Source organism: Zingiber officinale, chromosome 4A (assembly GCF_018446385.1).
Source record: "Zingiber officinale cultivar Zhangliang chromosome 4A, Zo_v1.1, whole genome shotgun sequence".
Taxonomy (NCBI): domain Eukaryota; kingdom Viridiplantae; phylum Streptophyta; class Magnoliopsida; order Zingiberales; family Zingiberaceae; genus Zingiber; species Zingiber officinale.
The window spans coordinates 3,072,928-3,090,456 of NC_055992.1; the positions used below are offsets into that span (position 1 = coordinate 3,072,928).

Consider the following 17,529-nt stretch of genomic DNA (forward strand, 5'->3'; position numbering starts at 1 on the left):
ATACTCACAATTGGAGAATTTGATATATATGGTGACGGAAACATAGGTCTGTTAGAACTCAGCATGCTAAGCTCCATCTTCCCTGCCACGGCTATATTCCCAAAGCTAAGCATACCAATGCCATTAGTATAGATCAGAGATGTTGATGCTCAAATATTATGACCCAATTTTCTCCACATATTATCTATCATAACTACACTTAAACATGGGCAAAACATGTATGAATGTGCCTTGATGACTGACCACATGGAAAAGCATACATTATAAAAAATTTAAAACAAAGCACAGATGGCAAGCTATGCAATTCACTTTTTCAAGGTAAATGTTCTCTCCATTTCTTTGGAGACACAACGAGTTTCTTCTAAATTGCCCAAACGTAGCAGAAAATGGACAAAGTCTGTCATCCTACAACCAAATAGTGCCTAATTAATATGCACAGATCATTTATATTTGAATTGGTCATTAAATACATCCAAACATAATTATCTATCTAATACATCAAAATATGTGACATTATATTGAAGCAAAAACAACATCATCCTTATCGACATCAAACTATAAATCAGTTGTCACAAATTTATATGATATGGCTTCTTAAACACGAACACAAAGGCAAAACACTGATAGTGAATTACAAAGACAATGCACAAAATGACAAATTGACACATCTGTCAATTAATTACTTCAAATAAATTGATTTTATGGAAGGTTATATCAAACACAACGTGATAACACACCTTCCGCCCTTAATTTACCAAGGGCATAGCCTTTAAGCTGGCCCAGATCTGATGGCATGATCTAGATCTGCTATAAGATCATCAATGTCCTCAATGCCAACAGAGATGCGAACAAGGTCATTCGTAAGACCCCTAACCTCTCGAACTGCAGCTGGTATGCTTGCATGTGACATGAAGCAAGGCAAGCTTATAAGTGACTTCACGCTACCTGGATCCAATGGAAATATACATTGAAACTCGAATCACATAACGAGAAAGAAAGGTTTAAAAAAGAATGTATAGCAGAGATGAGGAATGAAGTCTATTTATAGAAGCATATGATGCAAAATTTCCAATTATTTAAATAAAGGATATGTTACCCAAAGCAAACCAATGTTTTGCTTGCCTAAATGAACAGACGCATAACCTTTCTTAAATTATGTCAACAAATAAGTCACCTAGTTTTTATACAAGAACATACAGGATAAATTTTTGATTCCTCAGATCAGAAGCTATCAAGAAGGAGGTATAATTACCAAAACTAACAGTAACACTGAAGTACTTGGTATTTTGCACAATATGCTCTGAGAGAGCTAGTGACCCTGTCAAAAAACTCAGCACTGAGCCAGCACCTTTTGCCTACAAAGAACAAGCAATACCAATCATTATTGATCTTATTACTTTTGATCAAACAAGAAAAATTTGGTAAACTCACTTGAGAATAATGTAGAGAGCGCCCAGGATGTCCAGGAAGTCCAGCATAATTCACTTGTGTCACCCGTGGATGGGATGATAGGAACTCAGCAAGCTTTTGTGCATTAGCCTATTGGAAGAATTAACTATTATGATGGATAATACAGCAGCTTGATGAAACATACAGTAATGAGAATCGTGTCAAAGTTAATTATTCAGTGCAAGAATTATTGCAAATAATAACGTCGTCACAGGGATGTAAAAGTTTCATCCAGAGGAGACCAAATACAGGTTAGCTTCTCAAGGCCAAGAACATGTTGCACCTGTTGTTTCTCGACACGTAAAGCCATAGTCTTGATACCTCTTAAGCAAAGCCAACAATCAAATGGTGATAATCCCGAGCCTTCAGCATTTTGGAGGAAGGCAATCTCTTTGGCCAACCTGGCCATACAACAATGAAAACATTTAAAAAAAGATAAAATGGTAAAACAGAATGCTTGGCATGGAATTGAAAGAAAGACAATTGGAAGGCCTACTATCTGTGGCTCAAATAGGCAATGGTCAAAAGGATGTCATTAAAATAAAACTTCTTGCATCAACGAGAAAATTTAATCTACGATTATGCTATATTTAACTTCATAGAGTGAACCCTCACAATTTGAAATGCAATGAGATGAAAGTATGGAATTCCTTAAAAATCTTCTATGCAATCTTCTGCAAGACTTGTCAGGGAAACAACACAGCTTATCTTATGTCCTTTTGATATTTACTATTTTGGAATCATCATATATTTATATATGTATATTCTTTATGAAAGCAGACAAAATCCTGAAATAAGATCATAGAAAAATGATAAATAACAACAAATGGCCCACCTATCACCCTTTACAGCAAGAATGCCAGCCATTAGATCACTATGACCAGAAATAAATTTAGTAGCTGAGTGCATCACGATATCTGCAAGCAGGACAAGTTTCCAATAGATAAAAAGCTATTACTTAGAAGGAAGCAGAAACAGCCAAAAAATTCAAAACACCCTTTCCGAATAATGGTTCATAATTCTTGGGTACCTGCACCACATTCCAACGGTTGGGACAGTACAGGTGACATGATACTATTATCTACCATAACTAAAGCACCATATGAATGAGCTATTTCAGCAATTTCCTGCCAGAAAATTAAAGCATCAACCAAGGCATCTCAATATAACTAGAGGAGTATTTAGCCATCATTAACAGCCAACAAGCAGCATGAGCAGTATAAAGGAGACATCATAGGTTTGAAAAGTAGGAACAAGGCGGCATCTGACATGTACCAAAATAACTAAATCTTAATGTATCTTCTTCAAGCCAAATGGAGTTAGTCAGCAGTTTATCTCAAACAAAACACTTTTGAAAAGAACTTATCAACAAACAACTAGTATATGCAACAAAAAAGAATAGAACGGCAGTAACCAATTTGTATCTTTTAACTAGAAACACTGATATCATTTGCAAATGCTATAGCACCAACAAATAGAGTAAAGGAAAAGAAATTTAGCAACAGATGTCGAAGTTAAGAAATTTCATTATCTAGTGAGTCTATTAACATAACTTATCAAAATCTAGATCTTTACAGATTGTAGGAAAGGGTCTACCATTTCTGTTACGGTCTAGACCATTACCAGATCTAGCTAGGATTTCATTCCATTTTAAATCTTACTTAGAGTGAATCTATTTTATTTTGGTTAAAGCCTTCATGAGGCTCTGGTGATTTTTGTTTGGGATAAGTTTCAAATATTTAAAGAATATTCCTTTTTCCTAAACGAGTTCTCTCTACTCCTTTCCTCCCTTCCTCTAGTCTGCATCAAATGGTATAAAAAAGGTCAACATAGATCTCTTTTTGTGTGATCTCTTTCAATCAGAGACTTCTTATTCAATTTGGCGATTGTATTGAAACATTTAAAACATGCAGTTCACAGCTAGTATGCAAGTCCTAATTGGGCACTTGGTTTTTTTTTTAATCCAACGGTGTTTGCATATAACAATAAGTCTTATCCCACTAAGTGGGGTCTGCTAATCCACCAGTGTTTGCATAATGTTATATTTTTCACAGGTCGCTTACAACCTTTTTTATTGTTCATTTATAATTTATATTACCTTAGGACTCAAATATTGAATTCTTTGGACAATGACTTCACTTTACTTGATGTCAAAATCTATCATATTTTGAAAACAATTCTTGTAAAAATTTGAACTGATACCCAATCTATCAATCTCGATGAAACTTTATAATTTTATTATACTCATTAGTATTGTGTTGTGACTTAGGCTATGTTTGCTCCTCTCATATTTCTATTTTCAGTCTTCTACTTTTCTTTGTTATTACTACATAGATTTTCAGATTATGTCTTTCACTCCTTAGTTTATATGGGGATTTCTACAACCTAGATAGCCTATTTCTCAATTTCATCACAAAAAGCTTTCAGGTAAGAAGTATTTCTTCTTACTAATTACTGTCCAAGTTGAGTGCGCTGCACATGTGACTTATGATTTCTAGGTTTAGGTTGTCATTCAAAATACGATCACAGAAATGAAACAACATTTCTCCACCTGAACACCCTTTTAACATTTATGAACTATAGTTATCTGAATCTTGATATTGGCTTGCTTTCTTGGTACTTGCTTGGACGAACAGAATCTTAGCGAGCTTCTATTATTTTCTCAACTCAATAAAATGTATGAATCTACAATGGTATGACAAACAAATGTGATATGCCCAATAGATGAAGTCATCAGTCCAGCGAGTAGTGACTTCTTTCAGGCACATCACTCCTAGTAGTTGCAGATAAATCTTCATTGCATGTTGAAATATTTCAATAATTTATCCATTGTTTTCCAAAGGAATAACATAATTTTTCTTTTTTGAGTGATAGTTTTCCCAAATTTGCTGTGTTCCTCCCATGGTTGGCAAGTTAGTCTTTTTGTTTCCTTTCATGTGAATGACCCTACCTTCTTTCCCAAGTTTATTGCACCTGTGCAAGTGGCCTTGAATCCTCTTTTGGTTTTTGGAATTTGAGTTGCTTCATCTTTGACAACAGAGTAATCAGAACATGGGAAGTGTTCACTTCCTCAAACTAGGCGTCATCCAGTTTAACAGCTTGCTTCTAACCAAGTAGTTGATTGCACTTGATATTGAAATTTCACCACCACCTAAAGATATAGTCTAACACAAGTTCATCATTCGGCTGATTGACATTGGCCAAGTCAAAAATATAAAGGTTGTTGCTAACAGAGACAAAGATATAAAGATGAAGGGATTGTCAAGTTCAATTAAAGTTGATGAAAGTTTAAAAGGCTCAAACAAAGCCAACCACCACAAGAGCCCACTCTCAATGATAGATAAGTGCAAAGGACCATAGGAAGTGATGACAATTAAATAGGTTGATCAAATGATTAACTCACAACATAAGTCGGACACCTACTCTAAAGTGTCATTAAAGGAAGGTCCTATCCCCCTTATCCTTATGTTATATATACCTTAACCCAGTCAACATTTGATGGCTGTTCAAGACTACATGGGTTAAGAAACTCAGATCAACACTTAGCTCACTTCATAGGTACAGGTGGAAATACAAGAAGCACAAATGTGTTGCCCTTTTGATAATTACCAGTCCATTGGGAGTACATAGTGGTAATATTACTACCATCCGAAGTAGACAAAATAGCAGATTTATCTAGATTCATCATCCAAGTTCACATTGACAGTGACAACTGACAAGCTTTCTTTTGCAGACTTGCCATTTTCAAATAGTGCCAGGATGAATCTATCGGCTAGAGGATAATTTTGCAAGCATAAAGCATCATTACTAAAGATAGGAAAGAGAGTACCTAATGAAGGATAGGGAGCGGGAGGATAACTCTAATAATAAGTGGATAGTAGGATTATGCTGCATATGGTCAATTAGTGATTACTCAGCACAATACAAGCATCACAGTGCACGTCCTATGTTTCAGCATTAGATAAAACAGAGGCAGCAAGTAACCTTCAGACTTATGCAAAACACCTCCTACAATACATTCAACAAAGATAACAAAAGAGCATACTCGTATGTTGGTGATCTGTTGACGAGGATTTGTTGGACTTTCAAGCCACACAAGCTTTGTCAGAGGACTGATTGCAGATGCCACCTCTTCAATATTAGACGTGTTAACTCTTCTGCACCGTGGAAGATGTACCATTTGAATATTAGAGAAGAATGGCATATACATCTATAAAGATGAGAAGGAACCAAACTAACTTCACAATGATCCCTTGTCTTGGAGCCACTTGAGAGAGCAACCGGTCAGAGCCACCATATATATCATCACCAGCAATAATTTCATGACCTATAAAAGAAGTTTAATCAATAAATTATGTAAAATTGTAAGTGTTAGGATGAATAAAGGTGGAAATTCACCAGATTCAACAAGATGTGTGACTGTAGTGAGGGCGGCCATGCCACTGGTGAAGCAAAATGCCTTGTCAGCCTTCTCAAGCTTAGCCATAAGACTGGAATTTATATGAAAGATTACATTTTATCATATTATAAATAGTAAAATTAATTTTTCAAATAATATCATAATTCTTTTGAACTTTGCAGAAAAGGACCAATCAACAAACCTTTCCAGCACATCTCGCGTAGGGTTACCACTTCTAGTATAGTCATACGGGCCAAAAGTAGTTGCTGAAGGCTGGATAAGATGAAAATGAGCAAACAAGATTTTAGGACAATGACATAGTCTAAAAATGTGGAGTGGCTACATTTCAACATAAATACCAAATGCAACCTGTTTTTTAAAAAAATGCTCTGAGTTCTAAGATAAATACTCCTGGAGTTCTATAAATGTCATATAGAAAACATGCATATAATTAAACTTTTGCCCAAAAAACTGTTTGAATTAACAGGTTAATACTTACAAGTTAACACACAAAAACTTAGGCCGTAAAAGTGCTACATAATCACAAGAACTGATAAAGAGAATGGAATTATTGAATGTTTATTATTGGAAAGAATAGGGGCAAGTAATAAAGAAATAAAGAGATAATTAGGATCTTTTAGTTGATTTGATTCAACCGAACTGGTTAGAATGAACCAAGCCTTTAAATTTTGGGTGTTTGCATATGCAGGTCGCGTATGTGATATACGGACATGTGATATGTGATACGAGATACTACATATCTCACCTAGGTTGCTTCTTAAAACATATTACAGTGGTCAATATATATTAAATTGTCAATAGATTTGAATCTTTAAACATAGGTAGTTAGAAAGAAGTATAAAGTTTTCTTCAAAGCAATATGCCTATTTTAGTCATAACCCAGTTTGTTCTTATCATATTTGAGCACCATCCTCCTATTATTTCAAAAGTGCATTAAAGTCTTGTGATTAAAAAACCATAAGATTCACTTTAATGGTAAAGCCTGATATTTCTAAAATAATGAGCTTCAACAGCTCTTTCTCTTCCTTAAACAAGAAAATTGAAAAATAAAAGAAAATTGTTTTTAACATTCGTTCAATATTCTTCACTGAGAAAATATGCATATACATATATGCCAGTCAATCCTACAATTAAACACTTAATGTGCCAATTACCACTCTAATTGAAACAAGTTGTGTTAAAAATAGATAGCACTAAATGTATCTTGTTTAGAATGATAACATTATGTAACACCATAGTGTAATCCCACATCAGATGTGGAGGTTACTTGTGTTCATAACTTAGATGGGTCTATTACAGCAGTTCTGTTAAATTGGACATGCATATTTTAGGTGACAAGAACTTCGGTCTACTGAGTTAATAATTCATCAGTTTTCTGATTTGGTAACTTTTGACAATTGTACCATAGCAGATCTGATTCTACCCATAGTGAAGGGACCTAAGTACGAAAGGGCTACAAGTGGATAGTTCATAGTACTATGGCCCACTAGGCTAGAGCTTACATACCACTGACAAGTTTTGGATTCTAGGTTATGAGTCTTCAGTTCTATTGAAGAAGTCCAGCTTACAGAGGGAGACTATGATATGATAGTTTAATCAAAGGTTAGCACTGTAAATTTGTAGAGATATAAAGAAATATAAGAGCATCTACACCAGCTTCCCTATCCAAAATGCATAATTTAGGGTAAAAAAGTTACTTTATTAAATTTAGATATCCACTTTTCAATACACCATATATCAGCTTCCCTATTTCTTCTCTCTCCTTTATCATGTTTAGGGAATGAAATCCATTCCCTAAATTTAGAGAAGTACTGTTCATAAATGCATAATTTAGGGAAGGAATAGTGTAACTGATGCAAAGGTTTTTTAACTACCCTATCCAAAATTTAAGGTAAAATGTTTGAATAGGGTATCTGATGTGGATGCTCTTATTCTATTAGTAAGGTTCAGCTTGAAGTATATAGAGCCGGATGGTATCAAGCCAATCAAGTTTGTTATATGGGCTTGAAGCATTCTCAGTCGCAGGATTTCTGGCTTCTCAAGTGACAGGTTACCTTTCTCATAGGATCAGTTGTGACACGCATTTTTTTTTTTTTTGCTTTGAAATAAATGGCCTTGACTGAAAGGTACCTCCAAGCAATAAAATCAGTATTTTTTTTTCAAAGGAGAATACGATTCTAGAATTATGTATTATACTTGTTTTATATTAAATAAATAAAATAACAATTTTTATAACATATAGCCTTTTTTTCAATAAAATTTTTTTTATCATGTCCCAACTATTTGCAGTTGTCTAGATGAATTTTATTCCTTTATTGAGCTTTATGCAAGGCTATATTGATAGTAAGAAAGATCTTTTATAGAAATTAATAAAAGAATCATGCATTTATATTTCTGGAAAGGAGAAAAGAACCATCTTTACCTGCTTAAACGTGGATGTTTGGTACAATGGTGTGCTCAGAGCTCCATATGGATCAAAAGAATTCCCAAAAGAAGTCAACAGTGTTGCAATGCCCGGTTCCTTCTCCAACTCTGGTTAAATAAATGAGTCTCTAATGCATGGAAAATAGATTCTCGATTAAGAAAACAAAAGCAGTAGTCAAGAAGGTTAAACAGACCCAAATCTGAAGATAAATCATCTGAATGGTCAATAAAACCATCCACCATAGCTGAAGTTTCAGTCTCCTTGTCTACATCACCGCCACCAAGATTTGTGTTTGTTCTCAATGACATCTTCGGTAAAGGCATTGAGCTCCTCCTAGAGGATAAACCTAAGCTTCTACTCAAATTCCAAGACCTCAACTCCTATAAATAGTTGCATGTGTTAGAATATGCATCAAGCAGTTGAAAAAGAAAAATACAAAGTTTTAACAGGGAGGACAAGAGGAAGGTGTTTGATCGGACACTTCCTACCTACCGAAGGGAAATCAACATGGTTGGAGGTAAGATGTTGAGTGATGGGCGAAGAGGGGATGACACAGGTGGTGGAGGTCATGGAAACCTCTAGTCTTCACTTTGTTCTTCGTTAGGCTTAGATTCTTCTTCCAAACAACACGACCCTGTCATGCATAGAATAATTTACTACTTGCAGTTATTGCTTGCCCACAAGTACCAATAATTTTAAACCCGGTGAGATCACCAATTCACCATTTCATTGATCTAAGTCGAAAGACGGCATCAACAATACACAAAATAGATAAACAAGCTTCAAAAGTCACATATCACAAATAGTTCAGCTGTCATGAATTCTTCATTCAAACTTTTTATAAGTATCATAATCAACAATTATAACACAGACGCCTACTAAAAATATTCACAGCTATTAACAGAAATATTCATTAAAACCTGCATATTCACCGAGTAAAACGCAAAAAATCACCAAGTAACGCAGATAAATCCTCCAAGTAAGTGAAGGCTCTCCACTCCTTGAGTCTTACCCGGAAATTAAATTGAATTATGCTGCACACGAGCGCAATATATCTACAAAAAAAGTTAATAATGACACGCCTTCATTAATATATCATAGTTATCGATTATCATACCTAATGACTAAGTTGGAAGGCAGAACTGTGAATATGTGATGGTAAGAGTGCAGGAATTGCAGCAAACGTGACGCAAAGAGTATTCGAGGTGGAGGGGCACTGACGAGAAAGATGTGCTCGGATGAGTGGATGAGGCGATCAGTGGCTTGAAGCGCTTCTAAGGGGGAGAAATGGGCGGGGGAGAGGAGGGGAGCGAGGGCGGCGTGGATGTGTGATCGATTCAGGCGACAATGAGCAAAGAGAGGCGGTGGAAAAGTAAGTCAATCGCCGGCTAGGATCCTGAGAGAACTGGCCGACGTCGTGAAATCCGGCGCCGGAAGGCGTTACAACGACATAATATTAGGGCTTCGTTACAGAAATAGGCAAAAAAAAAAAAAAAAAAACGTGCGCTAAACAGGTGTTTTCACTTTGACCACTGAAATTGACCCTTTGTTTCAAATGCCCTTAAAACTTTTGATAAATTTATAAGAATCTGTGTCTCTGAAATTGTAAATCTATCCCAACGTTTTATTTCTTTTTTTCAATTGTCACGATCTTTATAAAAAGTGTGAAATATATCATTTGTTTTCCTCAGTTAAGTTGATGACACGGCGATAAACCAATAATTTGAAACACAATTGAGCTTTTCACTACTGAATTGGTGTTGGTTTTAATTTTAATTTTTGGGAAATTGTGAAGCCGTGTTTGAGTCTAGTCAAATCCAGCTAGACTAAAGTCAAACCGAGCTCAAATTAAGTTGGCCACTCTTGGAAAAGCTCAAGTCGAGTCCATCTAAGTCTCATCCGAGTTTGGCATGCTCCAATTTGGAACTCGGATTCGACACAACAATTATTGAAGCTCAAGTTGAGATAGGACTTTCACTCTCTATTTAAAGGTAACGGATAGCAGCGACAAGATAAATATTTTTCATTACTCTTTGCTCCATTTACTATTTAAAGGTTTGTCTTATTCTTTCTTGATTGATCCGTCCGGAAGTACTCGGTCGAGTCATGGTTACTTTGCTAGTCAACCCATCTCTTGATCTCGAACCGGATCAATCCAAGAACAAGAAATTGTAAGATCATTTTCAAGTAAATAATAAAAATGGGGAAGATAAGTTTCCCCAAAAGAACAATGCGGAATCGAACATAGCATTTCAGATGAATTTATACCAAATTTTCAGGTTGCAAAAGAGGACTATCCACCTTTCATTAGAATACAAACGTATATCACTTGGCTACCCAAACAAAATACTGATACAACAAGAACTAGTACTAAGACAAGAAAACAAACACAGAGCTTCCCGCTCTCATTTACTCTTCTTCATCAGTGACGACAAATTTGCCGGTTCCTGGATTGATTGCGGCAATGAAGAAGAAGAGCACGTTGAACAAAACCAGTGGCTCAATCTCATTGATCGGCACACCAGTCTCGATGTTCAGTTGAGCGAGAGCTCCCTTCCCTGTGATGATCTCCCCAATTATCGAGATTGCAAAACCAAGCTGAGCTAATCTCCCAACAAAGAGCTCATTTGCCTTCGTGAACCCAAAGAGGGGGCCTTCAATGGAAACAAACACATAGTCAGTGATATATATATATATATGTGATATGATCTTATGATCCTGTTATACCTCCTTCTTTGAGTCCTAGAGCTGATCGGACTCCCTTGCCAGGGGGGATGACAGCCTTTTCCAAGCCTATGGGTTCGTCGTCGACGAACTTGCCACGATCCCCGAGAGCTCCGATGGCTCCAAGAAGGGTGAAGAGGATGAAGAAGAGGAGGAGAGGCTCGGCTTCGTAGATTGGTATTCCTGTTTCCAGGTTAAGTTGTGCCAGGATTCCTTTCCCTGTGATTGCTTCTCCTAGTATTGATGCCTGCAGTCGTTAGTGAAGGCGCACTCAATCAGATTCAGATCCACACATGAATTCAGTTTGCTTAGCTTGCTCTTGTTGATATATTCGCAAGCAATTAAGTAGAGTTTTGTAAGAGTGAATGAAAGGATCGATCTACTCACTGCAAATCCAAGCATAGCAACCCGGCCAACGAATAGCTCATTCTGCTTGGTGAATCCAATTCCCCCTGAAGTGCCAAAAATGCCATCTTCCACCTTTCCCTTGACCTTCTCCACCTATTTATTCAAAACACCGTCAAGCTTAAGCTCTTTCTTAATTTCTGCATGCTTCAAACTTTGTTACTAACCTTCTTGGGCGGAGCTTTGGCCTTAGACTTGAATACGGCCAGAACTGGCCTGTAAGAAGTGGAAGAAGTAGAAGGCGACGGCCGAGGAGGGAGGAGGAAGTGGGAGAACGGTGTCGGTCGGAGCCGGCGAATTTGAGACTGAAGAAGCGCCGTCGTCTCTCTGCCTCCATTAATGCTGGACACGAGCATGGACTGAGCTGTGGCCATAGCGAACCTGAGCCTTCTCGACCTCTGCCTAATCTGCTGGGCTCGAGGCCTTATCTTTATGAAATGAGGCGATCACTAGGAGCCAGAGATAGGGTTTGAGGAGGTCTGTTGGCAGTGGAGAGACCACGTCTCACCGGCTCTGCTTGGAGATAACGTGCACAGTTCTTGATCCATATTAGAGATCGATGAAAAAGTGTTCATGGGAGGCAAAAGCCAGACTGAGAACTTGTGAAGCAGAGCCAGTCCACGCGTGCGCCATGGGCTCAGGATCACAACATTAAGGAACACTGTGGAATTTGGTTGTGAGCCAATGATGTCTCCATCACAATCTCTTTGTTTGTCGCTCTGTTCATGCCGCAGCGCAGTGCGCAGGTATATACGGTATTCCTCGAAGATCATCTATGTTGCCACGTGTACGTACACCTACTGTATAGTTAAAGGATTGAACTAAAGCTTGCAGGTAAGAAAGAACCTTTGGAGAATTGGCCGGTAAAGAAGAAAGCAAATGTTCAATGACCAAAGACCCCATGACGAAATCGCAAAATGCTGCTACAATTGTTATGTATAATAAGGGTAGTTTTGGTATTATAATGTCTGCTGTGTCCGAGAAATAAATTTCGGTCACCACGACTCTTTGGATCTGACCGCCTCTCGCTCTTTTTTCTCCCTCCGCCCTTCCCTACCTCCTCCGAAGCAAACTAGGGTTTCCTCGACGCCGCTGCCCTGCCCCGATGTCTAGCTTCAGCGGCGATGAAACTGCCCCTTTCTTCGGATTCCTCGGCGCGGCCGCGGCGCTCGTCTTCTCTTGTAATTTCTCCCAACTCATGCGCCGCGCCCTTTCCGGGTCTTCATCTTGGCGTCGAGCTGGATTCGATGTGAAGGTTTCGTGTTTGAAATGTTTCGGGTTGATGTTTGTTCCTTTCAGGCATGGGGGCGGCGTACGGAACTGCGAAGAGCGGCGTTGGTGTTGCTTCCATGGGTGTGATGCGCCCGGAGCTCGTGATGAAGTCGATAGTTCCCGTTGTCATGGCCGGAGTTTTGGGGATCTACGGTCTCATCATTGCGGTGATAATAAGCACCGGGATCAACCCCAAGGCCAAGTCGTACTACCTCTTCGATGGGTACGCGCACCTCTCTTCCGGGCTGGCTTGTGGCCTCGCAGGACTTTCAGCTGGCATGGCGATTGGAATCGTAGGAGATGCTGGAGTCAGGTATCTGTTTGAGACCCTCTCTAGATCTGAGAATGATCTGAATTCTGTTGTTCCGGCTGAATTGTCGGAGACCTATTCTCTTATCTTGTCTTCTATTCTCGTAAATTTGCTTAATTGATTTTGAGATGCCCGTAGGATAGTTGAGAAACTTTCCCCCCGGTTAAAGCATATGATTGATCAATTGCACATATGTCGTTTATATTGTTGTCCTTAACTTTGATTAAGGATGTTTTTTGCTAATTATCAAGCATTGTCATCTGAACCAGATAACTCTTAAAGTTTTTTTTTATTGATATTGGAAATATTGGAATAGCGGACAAGATCAGTCTGGTTAGTTTCGTCAACAAGGAAAGTAACACTATGAAAGTTTGATGCGTCAGTAAAAATAAGAAAGGAGGGGTGAAACGAGATTCTGTTTTACTACATACCAAGGACATCTAATTCTTCTAATAAATCTTCCCTTCAATATGAGTACCTACATGGTAGAATAGAAAATTCAACCAGAGAAAAATGCACTAAAACCTCCATACATCAAGAAAATTGCACAAGAACAAAAATCCATTTCTCCTATTGTTCTCTGTTATCCATGACTTCCCTAGGTTCCCAAAGCAAAACTGTGATATCATATTCTGTCTCATTTTTGCGACATGACTCGAGATGCTTTGTGCTCCTCTGGCTATCCCTAAGGGCATCCACGGGGGGATATTTGGAGGGGATGTTTCTCCATATATCCCTCAATCTCAAATATCCCCCATTGGAAGGGGATATTGTTGAGGGGATTTGAAATCATCGGGCATAGTCTCTCTCTCTCTCTCTCTCTCTCTCTCTCTCTCTTCTTAACAAAAAAAATTTAAGCAAAATATTTAATGATGGAATTTGGGATATTTGGAGAGAGATATTTGATAGTTGGGCCCGTATGTATTTGGTTTGTGGGATATTTGATTGTGGGATTTGGGATATTTGAGGAGTGAAATATTTAATTGATGATGTGGATGTAGGGAACACAAATATTTGGGAGAAATATTCAGTCTTGTTGTGGATTCTCTAATCTGACCAATCCGACACTCTTGACCTCCATCATAATTATCTCCTTGGCTCGAGTTCCTGATCACATGTATATCATAATCAAATCATTTTTTCTATGCAAACATGCGTCAAACGAACTATGCACGGGATCTGATACAATGCTTTCTTCTTCTATGCAACTATAAAAATAGTAGTGTACCCCATAGTTTTTGCCTTTAGTTTTTGTAATGAATGAAAATCTGCTTTTATGCTATGCATGGTATCTTTGTAATGAGTAAAAATATTTCAGTCATGGAAAGGAACCAGTATTAGTTCCAACAAACATATGATAATTATGGGATTGACTTCTGATGTTGTTGACAATATAAGACAAACAATTTAGTTGAAACAGAATCTCTTTAGAGACCAAAGACAGATGTAACTTCAAAATTTGAATCTACATTTATCTGCCTTTTCTAGAAAGAACTTATTGTCTTTCAGTCCTCTACTACCTGCAGCAGAATAAGCATGCACATCGAGGCCTGAATTTGCTTATTTTCCGTAGTTAGAAAGTAGAACCCTGGTCCATTCCGTCAATACCTACAAACAATGAATATGTTTTGAACATCTACCATCTTAATATTTTGATATGTCTCACTATCTTCTAGCTGTATATATGCTTTGATAATATGATGTCTGGATCCTTGGTATTCTGTTTTTTTAGTTGTCTGGTGGTATATGAACTCTCTAGCTATCGCCGACTTTTAATTTTGGAGGTGGTTTTGGCCTTAAAAGCATGTTTATTTGAGAGGAGAGTGAAAAGAAAAGAAGAGTGTCCAGAAAGGGAAGAGGGGAAGGAAGGGAGAGGGGAGGAGTTTCATTTGTTTTGCCTACTAGGAAAAAAAAGGAAAGAAGATAAATTGAGAAAATTTTAAACTCTGATTTGTTGTTCCTAGACATGCAAGGATAAACTAATCTTTCCGCCACTTCTCATTTTCTCTCATCTTCTGTTCACTTTTGGATGGAACTAAAAATGGGTAAAGGAACTTCAAATTGCCCCCTTCCGATCCTTCTCCTTAATTTTCTTCTTCTACTGAAATAGATAAAGAAAGAAATTGACTACTTTTTGCCCTCCTTCGCCCTACTTAAGCTGCTTCCAAGCAGGCATGCCCTAAAAGCAGCCCATTAACTGTGGGCATCTCTAGGCTTAAACAACTTCCAGGCATAGGCATCAGTTTATGTACCTAGTATTTACCTTTTAATCCATGTGAAAACCTTTGTAAATGAGATATTATGATCTATCTTTTTTTTATCTGGGCTAGCTTTATGTACATAGACCAAGCATCTTAGAATTTTTGAAATTGAGAGATCTGTGCATGTTGTGGATCACGGCACTCAACGAACATGAAAATCGTGTATAGGGTTATATATATGAAGTTCAAACAAAATAACAGGTCTGTGTAAATTTCAGTCTGATCTTAGTGCTGTGTTATTCCATTTGTTGTAGGGCCAACGCCCAGCAGCCAAAGCTCTTTGTGGGAATGATTCTGATACTCATCTTCGCCGAAGCTCTTGCCCTCTATGGCCTTATTGTCGGCATCATCCTTTCCTCTCGAGCTGGTCAATCTCGAGCAGATTAAAGAACTGCAGGAGATGGTCCATTTTTTTGCGCTATCTTTTGTTGTTACAATGTAATTTATTTATTTAACTTTTGCTACAGATAAGAGTCAGGCGGACTCATTAAATGCTCAATAATTTGAACTTACAAGCTTGTAATCTTTGTTGGCTCTGTAAGTTTTCGGTTGCCGCAAAAACTATACTTTGCAGCAAAAACAAAAAGATTTTGATTGCTTTCTTCAATGATTGAATGATTAGAATGCGAGATTTTCTTATCGAACAAGTGTTTCTATAGCTATTAGTCAATCTCTACTCTAAATCCTCGTTATAGTATTAACTCTATTTATATGCACCAGTTGAGCAACGACTCATTCATATAGCTTTGGTAACTCTTTCTATACCCATGTTGAAGACATTGTCATATGATCATATTTTACAATATATAATATCCATCATGTGCAAACCGTGTCAAATAATTCATCCTACGGACACTGACTGGACGTTGTCTTGAATGTGTATTTTGTTCCTTTGGTTGTGGGTGTAAAGCAAAAAACAGAATTGGGCTTGGTCTTGAGAGGAAATTTGTCCGAAATGAATTGAATAAATTCATTTCTAATTAAGATCATTTCTCAACGGTCTCATGTATATATGTGATTCTTCCAACTGCAGGTCTTATCTCATCAAATGGCTTGGGAATTTTATTGACACCGTAGTTTGAAAAATCATGGTCCTATGCCGCGCAAAATTGATTTGGTATCAAAATCAGATGAGTCGGAATATTGACATAAATAGATTAATAATTATATATACAAATATACAATCCACAATACATTTAATATTATTACATATATAAATTTAAATTAATTAATAATTTAACTATCATTTTAACATAATAACATTTAATAATATTGGATGAGACCAACCAATCAGTTTGAATTTTTTTTGTTATATATAATAATATACTCAAGACTCTCCAGATCAAATAATTACCAAGTACCATTATGTAAGCACAAATAAGCTTCTTTTATCTTACTGTTTATACAGGCTTCTGGCTTTGCAAAATGCCTTTTTCCCCTTGTACTCTTTTCAAATTTCCTTCCAATAAAGTTGACACTGTTTGATTTCAAAATTAGCTTATTGGGCGAAAATGAAATTTTCAAGTATCTTTAAAATGTCATTTAAATGGAAACAAGTTCGCACAACATTTCGAATGTATGGTTGTTTACTTTGTCCAAATTTGTTCCAGACAACTTTGTGTTGTTTAAGTAACCATTCCATTAGGATAAGAATATTCCTGGAATGTATGGTTGAGACGGTTGTGAATTCCCATGGGTTTTTAAATGAAATTGTCGCCGTAAATGGATATGAAATCACGAATATTTAAATGATCGCAAATTCACTTCAAGCAAATTGATTTTTGAAACAATTTTCAACCGAAATGAGTAATTTAAGTACAAGCTAACTTCGAAACCCGGAGGTCAATTGAAAGGAATAAAATTAAATAAGAGCAATTCTCAGTGAAAAAACATATTTTATTTCTTCTACTTCAACAAAATAACGTTGGGCGAATATGATTTTGTTGTAAATGTTCTTTTATCAAAATTAAAGAAAAAAGGGCGAAATTGTTTTTATTTAGCTAAATTATTATTTTTAATAACATTAAAGTTATCCTAAATATTAATATCGTTCAACCTTTTTTTTTTTATTCCTAAACTTCTTTTTTTTGCCCCATAGATAAAGTTGTGGATAGGAGAAACTCACATAATCTTTCTCACAAACAAAACCATTAAAAGCCATTAAAGATAAAAGTTTTTTGTCGAGTTGTTTTAGGACAATCTATAGTTGAAGCGGTGAGGCATCGTTATAAGAAAAAACTAATTAGAATGATTCAGATTATAA

The 17,529-nt window shown here is 36.9% G+C and overlaps 3 protein-coding genes across 7 annotated transcripts; 1 reads left to right on the forward strand and 2 right to left on the reverse strand.

Moving 5' to 3' along the window:
- Positions 1-479: 479 nt before the first annotated feature.
- Positions 480-9,763, reverse strand: LOC121969273 (cystathionine beta-lyase, chloroplastic-like). 5 transcript variants are annotated; one of them, XM_042519268.1, is made up of 15 exons: positions 9,412-9,763; positions 9,307-9,349; positions 8,787-8,928; positions 8,488-8,674; positions 8,292-8,401; positions 6,051-6,121; positions 5,848-5,939; positions 5,689-5,776; positions 5,495-5,606; positions 2,480-2,576; positions 2,285-2,366; positions 1,733-1,850; positions 1,432-1,539; positions 1,253-1,355; positions 480-945 (listed from the first exon to the last, which is right to left on the reverse strand). In XM_042519268.1, the coding sequence occupies exons 3-15, from the start codon at positions 8,862-8,864 to the stop codon at positions 770-772; spliced, it is 1,422 nt and encodes a 473-aa protein (XP_042375202.1). In that variant the 5' UTR covers positions 8,865-8,928; positions 9,307-9,349; positions 9,412-9,763; the 3' UTR covers positions 480-769. The 5 variants fall into 5 exon arrangements, with proteins under 5 accessions (XP_042375202.1, XP_042375204.1, XP_042375203.1 ...); XM_042519270.1 differs by having other exon boundaries at positions 9,249-9,349; XM_042519269.1 differs by having other exon boundaries at positions 9,215-9,349.
- A 766-nt stretch (positions 9,764-10,529) lies between these two features.
- On the reverse strand, positions 10,530-11,849 carry LOC121969274 (photosystem II 22 kDa protein 1, chloroplastic-like). The gene is made up of 4 exons (XM_042519272.1): positions 11,591-11,849; positions 11,406-11,519; positions 11,022-11,265; positions 10,530-10,948 (listed from the first exon to the last, which is right to left on the reverse strand). Exons 1-4 carry the CDS (start codon positions 11,795-11,797, stop codon positions 10,704-10,706), a joined length of 810 nt encoding a protein of 269 aa, XP_042375206.1. The 5' UTR covers positions 11,798-11,849; the 3' UTR covers positions 10,530-10,703.
- A 580-nt stretch (positions 11,850-12,429) lies between these two features.
- Positions 12,430-15,910, forward strand: LOC121969275 (V-type proton ATPase 16 kDa proteolipid subunit). Its single transcript, XM_042519273.1, has 3 exons — positions 12,430-12,604; positions 12,723-13,008; positions 15,521-15,910. The coding sequence occupies exons 1-3, from the start codon at positions 12,529-12,531 to the stop codon at positions 15,651-15,653; spliced, it is 495 nt and encodes a 164-aa protein (XP_042375207.1). The 5' UTR covers positions 12,430-12,528; the 3' UTR covers positions 15,654-15,910.
- The last annotated feature ends 1,619 nt before the right edge of the window (positions 15,911-17,529 follow it).

Coding starts and splice junctions, on each gene's coding strand:
- LOC121969273 (XM_042519267.1), bottom strand. CDS start 8,864: ATGACCTCCACCACCTGTGTCATCCCCTCTTCGCCCATCACTCAACAT. Junction 2,577..5,494: donor AACAGATCACCAACATACGA/GTATGCTCTTTT, acceptor ATTTTCTGGCAG/GAAATTGCTGAAATAGCTCA. Junction 946..1,252: donor CAGTGTTACTGTTAGTTTTG/GTAATTATACCT, acceptor CATTGGATCCAG/GTAGCGTGAAGTCACTTATA.
- LOC121969274 (XM_042519272.1), bottom strand. CDS start 11,797: ATGGCCACAGCTCAGTCCATGCTCGTGTCCAGCATTAATGGAGGCAGA. Junction 11,520..11,590: donor CCAAAGCTCCGCCCAAGAAG/GTTAGTAACAAA, acceptor TTGAATAAATAG/GTGGAGAAGGTCAAGGGAAA. Junction 10,949..11,021: donor TCTAGGACTCAAAGAAGGAG/GTATAACAGGAT, acceptor TTTCCATTGAAG/GCCCCCTCTTTGGGTTCACG.
- LOC121969275 (XM_042519273.1), top strand. CDS start 12,529: ATGTCTAGCTTCAGCGGCGATGAAACTGCCCCTTTCTTCGGATTCCTC. Junction 12,605..12,722: donor CGCGGCGCTCGTCTTCTCTT/GTAATTTCTCCC, acceptor TGTTCCTTTCAG/GCATGGGGGCGGCGTACGGA. Junction 13,009..15,520: donor GTAGGAGATGCTGGAGTCAG/GTATCTGTTTGA, acceptor CATTTGTTGTAG/GGCCAACGCCCAGCAGCCAA.